This window comes from Acipenser ruthenus, chromosome 6 (genome assembly GCF_902713425.1).
Source record: "Acipenser ruthenus chromosome 6, fAciRut3.2 maternal haplotype, whole genome shotgun sequence".
NCBI classification, from domain to species: domain Eukaryota; kingdom Metazoa; phylum Chordata; class Actinopteri; order Acipenseriformes; family Acipenseridae; genus Acipenser; species Acipenser ruthenus.
Window position 1 is genome coordinate 54,095,865 of NC_081194.1, and position 7,211 is coordinate 54,103,075.

Consider the following 7,211-nt stretch of genomic DNA (forward strand, 5'->3'; position numbering starts at 1 on the left):
TCTGTTTCCTATAAACCACAGACATCCCAGCAATGGAAACAGATCTTATAAGCAAACGTCTTACCATAGACCAAAAAAATACATTACGCAAGATCCTTCTCCCACTCCCACTTATTTCCAAAAGATTTGCCGAATGCCTCCTGTTAAATTACTAGGACTATAGCGCATTGTATCCATCTGTTCCTGCACACAAAATATGCAAAATCAATGCTGAAGCTCATGTAACAATGACATTTTTTTATTATTTTAAAATTATTATTATTATTATTATTTGTTTATTTAGCAGACGCCTTTATCCAAGGCGACTTACAGAGACTAGGGTGTGTGAACTATGCATCAGCTGCAGAGTCACTTACAATTACGTCTCACCCGAAAGACAGAGCACAAGGAGGTTAAGTGACTTGCTCAGGGTCACACAATGAGTCAGTGGCCGAGGTGGGATTTGAACCGGGGACCTCCCGGTTATAAGCCCTTTTCTTTAACCACTGGACCACACAAAAGTAAAATAAATGTAAACTTACACCTTTTTCCTGTGTTTTAGACAAAACCATATTTTGTAACTGTGTTCGGTTTCAAAGCTAGATGGGAGAAATAATAAGAACTGCCATATGACAAGTAGATTGGGATCTGATGTCTCCCCCGTCACACTAATTACATTTTTAAAGCACGACACCATCTACTTACATGCAAATCAACTCGTTCATGAGTTACACAAAAAAAAGTATCAGACAGAGAAAAAAAATTAGGTTAAAGAGTAAGTAGCGGGGTTCTGAAAAATAGAGCATATGTGTTGCAACAACTGTTTAAATAACGTGTCATTTATCTTTTCATTGTTAACATCCTGACAAACTTGTTACACTTATAACTTTAAAGATCTTTTTAAAATGACCGCTCTAGTGCACTGGCGTTTGAGATATGTCCTCTAAATCACTGCAGGAAGAGCGATTTAAAAAAAAAAACCCATAACAAGTGCTCTGGCATTTCTGTTCTGTACGACATCATGGATCGTTACCTGTTTGACAATGTGGGCAATAATCTTACACTATCAACGCACTAGAGCTGCCATTTTGAAAAGAGTTTTAAACTGGTATGAGTGTAAAAGGTTGTCAGGATGTTAACAATGAAAAGAGAAATGACAGGTACGTTATTTAAACAGTTGTAGCAACACGTGGGGACGTGTAACGGTATATTTTTTCAGAACCCTGCTACTCAGCCTACTCTTTAAGGCTGACAACAACAACAACAACAACAACAGGATTTACTGAATTAAAACTACAAAAAACATACATTTTTAGAGGGTTTCTATCTATAAGTCTCAATTTTGTTTTATTACGCTTAGAAACAGTGGAAGCAAAGTTTAGTAAATCTGGCCCAATGTCTTCCCCTTAAAAAGGTAGACGTGTGTTTTAAAAAAAATGTAATGTAAAATACAAAATACAGACAGAAGCTGACAACTTCCTGTTTGAGATCAGACGAAAAAGACAGATTTAACAACCGATTCATATTTATGGTCTACATAAAGCAGGAAGCTTTAAAAGCAGAACATACAGAAAACAAAGTAAAAGGTCATAATATATAGTACTTTCATTCCAAACAGGATTGCCAATTCAAAACAGAACCTGTCCACAAACGAAGTTTACATTGTATACTATAGCTAGTTAAAGTAAATGAAATAGACTACTTTGTGCTACCAGACTTGGAATTATGCACAATTACCTTATTGTAATAAGTAAACCACTGCAATGCTGAAATGCTGCATTTTCAAGTAATACAATGAATGACTTTGTACTAAGATAGGCCAGTCGCAGCGAAAAAATACCGCAATTTGCATTTTCCTTACGACAATTCACAAAGTGCACATTTTGTCGTCTGTACGAAGAAGAAATATGTTAATGAAGAGAGCCGCAATCTACTAATTTAAATATTGTTTGCGTCATCTTAGCGACATTTTTTTCAAATATAATAGTGGGAGTTGAGTTGTGGTTTGCTGCAGCAGAGGGTGACCGAAGGATAACGTCTATACATGCAAGGGTGCAAGAATCAAAATAACATTGTTTTTGTCAAATGTAAACATCATCTGTACAATGCATTCTGTTCCGTCTTCATTTGACCTATTCTAACACTGCTATGAAAATGAAAGGTAGTTTTATCCCATCAGATTCTATAGTCTGGCCCCAACCTTCACCCCCAAAAAGCTTTTCATAATCATACAGTAGCCCCTCGCTAAACCGGACATGTTTGTCCGACATAAGGAGGTGTCGGGTTTAAAAACAGTACAATAAAATCGCACACACATACATTTACAGTTCTCGATGTATTTTAAATATAAATGAAATTAAATGAAAACTAGAATAGTCAAAGACATTTGTTTTCAAGGCTTGCATGTACACCCTGACTTTAGTGAAAGTTAGGTACTTGGGTGTTCATCTCAAAAATGCATTGAGCACAACTGGCAACACACGAGAAAAAGTGGACTGGGAAATGCCAGCAACAATTGCGACTGTTTAAAACATGCTTTCAAAAGTTCTTAACAAATTGATGCAATTTTAAGTGTCGCAATTGCCCGCAGCTTTAGTACATCTCATTATAATATTTTTGATCCCTCATTTGCACAGTCTCCACCCTGTTTTTTCAAATTTCTGCAGGAACGCCCAGAATTAAATATTAATATAAGGCTAAAACGCAAATAAGAACTGCGGCTGCAAAGCATTTGTTAAAATGATGCTAACAGCGTTGCGTTTGTTTATTACATTTCACGCTACACTTCCGACTGGTTTGCATGTGATTTGCAACAATTGTGATAGACATTATCAGTAAAAAATGTAAGCGATTTCTAAAACAGTTCTTGAAATCATGACAAAGCAATTTATTTACTACATGTATTTCTAAAATACAGCCGGCAGCTTTGTGTTGTTTTTTCACACGTTTGCAAATATTTCATTGTTACTACTATAGCTCCTCCAGTCCAGTTAAGTCCACCTTAACTTTAACAAACAAAGTTTCGTCTTTTACGTAAATTCCATTTTTTGGAGCCTCCAGCGCAGTATGGGTGACAAAGCAAGGGAAGCCAAAAGCCAGATTCATTTCATTGACTGGCCTCTTGAAACTGTTGCTGTTCAGGTCAGGTCTGAAGACATCCACAATATCATTTTTGGCCCCGCTCTGATCTAGAATCATCAGTGTCACTGACTGCTCGAAAGGCCAAGGCAGGAGTGAGTCGAATTCGCCCCTCATCATCACAACATAAAGGGACAGGTGAGTCCTTTTACCAGTGCCATCTCCATTCAGGTACGCCCTCGCACACAGCCTGTAGCCACTGCGGCTTGTGTAAAATGCCTGGCTGAAAATCGATGGAACGCGCCCTTCCACAGCTTCCTTCTTCTTCTTCTTATAATCTTGGATCTTCCAGATGAGTTTCCCGTTGTAGGACATGGCTTCCAATTGACGGAATCTTTCCTCGTTTAAACTGAGCTGCTCAACATGAATGTTTAATAGTCCAGAGTGACGAGTGTACTGGCCTTCCAAGGAAGCTGGAACAGAAGATTTTCAGTATTTTACTGCTGTACACAGATATAACAAGACAGCGAGATTAATAGAGGGGAAAAGGAAAGGAAACCTTATATCAGACACAACAGGCAGGAGATTTTGAAAGGTATTTACTCCTTTCTGAAGGAAACATCCTAATGATGTAATGGAGTTTGGAATGACCGAGCCCAGTGAATGAGGGTGGAGGGGGCGGCACCAGGGGTACTTGATTGAACCAGTTGCTAATTAAGATACGATACAATAATAATAACTAGGGGTTTAATTGACTAAGATATATAAGCACTAAATACTAAAGACTGCACTTTCATTTCTTTCAGATATTTAACATGGAAGAATAACTATTCTCCGTTCTGATTTTTAAAAGTTTGGAGTTTCAGATCACTGTAAACCATAATACCTTTGCTCTAGCAATTTGTTTTTTATTTCACTGACTGTTGGGTAAGTTTAGGGAACATGAAGAAATACTTGGACTTACTTAAACGATCTTTCAGTGATTCGATGACTGAGACCTGCTGCTTCAAGCTCTCCACAGAACGTTTTAGCAGCCCCAGCTCTGACCGGCTTGGATCCTGATTGAATGCACTGGTTAACTGCTGCAGCTGTATCTGAATAATGGACACTCTGTCCTTCTGATCTTCAAGTGATTTCTGTTAGTTACACATGATAGGCACATTTTAAAAATATGTCTAGAGCTCTACTTGGGTCAAACTGAAAATAAATTCAGGAAAACTTTTGAGAATTTTGTTGCGCTAATAGAGGTGGGAGAATGATTTTAAAAGCTTGGTTAGTATTTATCTATCACCTGGTTTCGCAGACCCGAACTAGTATTAAACCATGGGTAGTTCAAGGTTAGTTAAAACAGGCCGTAAGGGAAAAAAATAATAGTGTAAAAGATATGTTATGGAGGTAGCAAGATTCACAGAGAATTATGAGAGAAAAAATTGGAATAAAACTTAATTTCCTGTTCTACAGTGTGTCATTTACACTAAATAAAAACTAAGTTGTTTACTTCTTGATTTGTAACATAAACAGGAGGATTCTCTTATTTCACTTTGGAGTTAAAAGATCTGTACATTTCCCCCATTGTGATTATATTAAAGTCTTGCTTATTTTATCTCACCACTAACATCTTTGAACATACGGTATCACTTTATTACTTTGAAAGTCTGAATTTTCCACAGCTACATTTTGCACAGCCAGGATGCACACCTGCACTCCCCTAACTGTGATTCACCCTGCACACCACATGGTAGTGCTTTCACCCAAATGTTATTTTAGCATCCAAATCATTTGGGGAATGTTGAAGCCTTCACTGTAAAATAGGATTATACTAATACACACAGTCTTTAAATTGAAGCCCAATACAATGTACAACAATAATGTATAAATCAAGGATTAAGTCTGCATAAAGAGTCCATTGCTTATCTACCAGTAATGTGTCAGTATGATTATTACAGAATTACTAGATAAAATGTGCCATATTTTTAAAACTGAATAACAATCAACTCGAGCATGCTTAAGAAACCTTGAATGATTTGTTTGGTTCTAGTTTTTTACAGACTATATTAAATGCTTTTAAAATATCCCCCAGTAAGTGTTGACCACATTGTTTGAACTGAATTACAATACACGCTTACATGACCAATTAAAATGATGCATTCCCCAGGGTGGTGCACTGTTGCTGTGCTGCAATAGCTCTACTGTTACACTTTAAACAAAACATGAGCCTTACCTGAACATTAGAGAGCATGTTGTCAGTTTTAGTGACCTGCTGCATTAAAGGTTTGATTTCTTTCTCCAGTTTGTTAACAACTTTTGTTAATTCTTGGATTTCCTGGTGCTTTAAATGTAATGTCTTTTGTAGATCAGCTATCTGAGCAGAACAAAAGGCAAGTAAGTGATAGGTATGAATTCAACCACAAGTAGAATCATGGACCTTCTGTACAGTCTGTTTCTATGAGTGCAAGAGGTCCTGTAAATTCCCCCACAGTAAGGTACCACTACTGTGCCTCTCTTGAGCATAGACACGTGGCAAATGATGTAGTTGTATTCGTGCTGCATGTTGATGCTGTAAACTGAGAAATATGTTGAGACCATCTCATGTCTCCACAATGTCAACAAGCTCTCAACATATTGTCATTACTTAGTTTTGCAGGTGTTTTGAAAACAAATTAAACTGTAATGTCTTTATTAAATAATCTTCTAAAGATTTCTTTCTGATGATTATAAAAGTGAAGCTCACATTCTATTACACAGAACGACAGTGATAATTGTTAGTGATATTGTTTGTTTACAGCAGTGTTCATATATCTATCACTTAGTCTAGACACCCATATGATTGTACAAATAAACTGCCAAGGGAAATGACATTGACGAACCTTGCAGTACTGTACAGCTTACCTGTTTTTCCAGTTTAGAGTTACTTTCTAAAACAAGGAGCAGGTGGTCCTTCAAAGCCATGTCCTCGTGAGCCCGAACTTTAACTCGTTTATCCTACTTAAAAATACAAAGACAACCTTATAGACGGGTGAGGTTTACAAAACAAAAGTATAGTAATAACAATGGGAAACAAGGCTGAATTAAATAACATGTATTATCACGTGTACTGAAGGCCCTGATGGACTGTTTTGTATAGCATGTAAAAAGATAAACTGACAAATTGCCTTCTGTGTTGTGATTCATATTGTGAATCAGAATTCACTAGCAGAAATCTCTTCCTAAAAAAATTACTTTTTGCTAAGTAGACACCTGGAATGATAGCTAATGGCGGTACCCCTTATAAAACCATAGGAAAAGCATAGAAAAGTGTAATAAAACATAGTGAAAGCATGGCAAAAACCAGCAAAGTACAGTAAAGCATAATACTTAACAATGGAAAACAAGGAGGTAAATAACTGAAAAATATATTGTGCAAGAATACTGTGGTAATCTTTTATATGGGACCTCCTTTCTGTGAGCGTTATACTAAAGTTACCTTGTCAAATAAAATGATTAATAGTCATTCAAAAAGAGCAGTAGCTAGTACTGTACCTTTCAGACCTACATGTGTAAAAGGGCATTCATATGTACTAACCCTAAGAGAGCAGCCATACTTCTTGTACATGCATTCTACTGGAACTTCTGGGCATTCATGGAAGTGTTCTTTGAGCTATAGAGGAAGACAAAAACATCTCCTAGCTAATCAGTATGTTTGGATCAAACAGTCTGCCATTGTATTGCCAAATTATTCAGTGACTCAGCTCCGCAAAAATTCTGAGAGACTTCCCTTATTTTGTGCCATATTGGCAGACTGCAACAAAACTAGCCCCCATCCCCATTAACAGCACAGGCTTTTTTTATTTACAGCTTCAGAAAAGAGACTTCAGTGTTTTCAATCACATACAAATTGCCAGCTGTCGTGCCACGGTTCAAATAATAATTTAATGAAAACAAAGTTGCAGAATTTGAATTTTAAATATCAAAATCTTTGTTTAAGATTATCCGTTAATGTGTGCCTGTTTTTGGACAAACACAAATAAAAGAACTTTATTTCTAATTCTCTGTCTAATTTCTAGATTCTCTATATAAATGGCTTCTTCACACTGACAGCAGTCATAAAGCAATAAAGATTTTTTCAGCTTCAATACACCCTTTATAGCAGAATAAACTAGCATATGTATTCACAA

The 7,211-nt window shown here is 36.6% G+C and overlaps 1 protein-coding gene across 1 annotated transcript in view; it reads right to left on the reverse strand.

Moving 5' to 3' along the window:
* Positions 1-2,930: 2,930 nt before the first annotated feature.
* Positions 2,931-7,211, reverse strand: part of LOC117411504 (TNF receptor-associated factor 5-like) — a 15,992-nt gene continuing 11,711 nt past the window's right edge. Inside the window, exons 7-11 of the mRNA XM_034019115.2 lie at positions 6,620-6,694; positions 5,947-6,039; positions 5,279-5,419; positions 4,022-4,193; positions 2,931-3,530 (exon numbers count right to left, since the gene is read on the reverse strand). Of these exons, the coding sequence (XP_033875006.1) occupies positions 2,950-3,530; positions 4,022-4,193; positions 5,279-5,419; positions 5,947-6,039; positions 6,620-6,694 (1,062 nt within the window). The 3' untranslated portion in view covers positions 2,931-2,949. The remainder of the gene's footprint in view (positions 3,531-4,021; positions 4,194-5,278; positions 5,420-5,946; positions 6,040-6,619; positions 6,695-7,211) is intronic.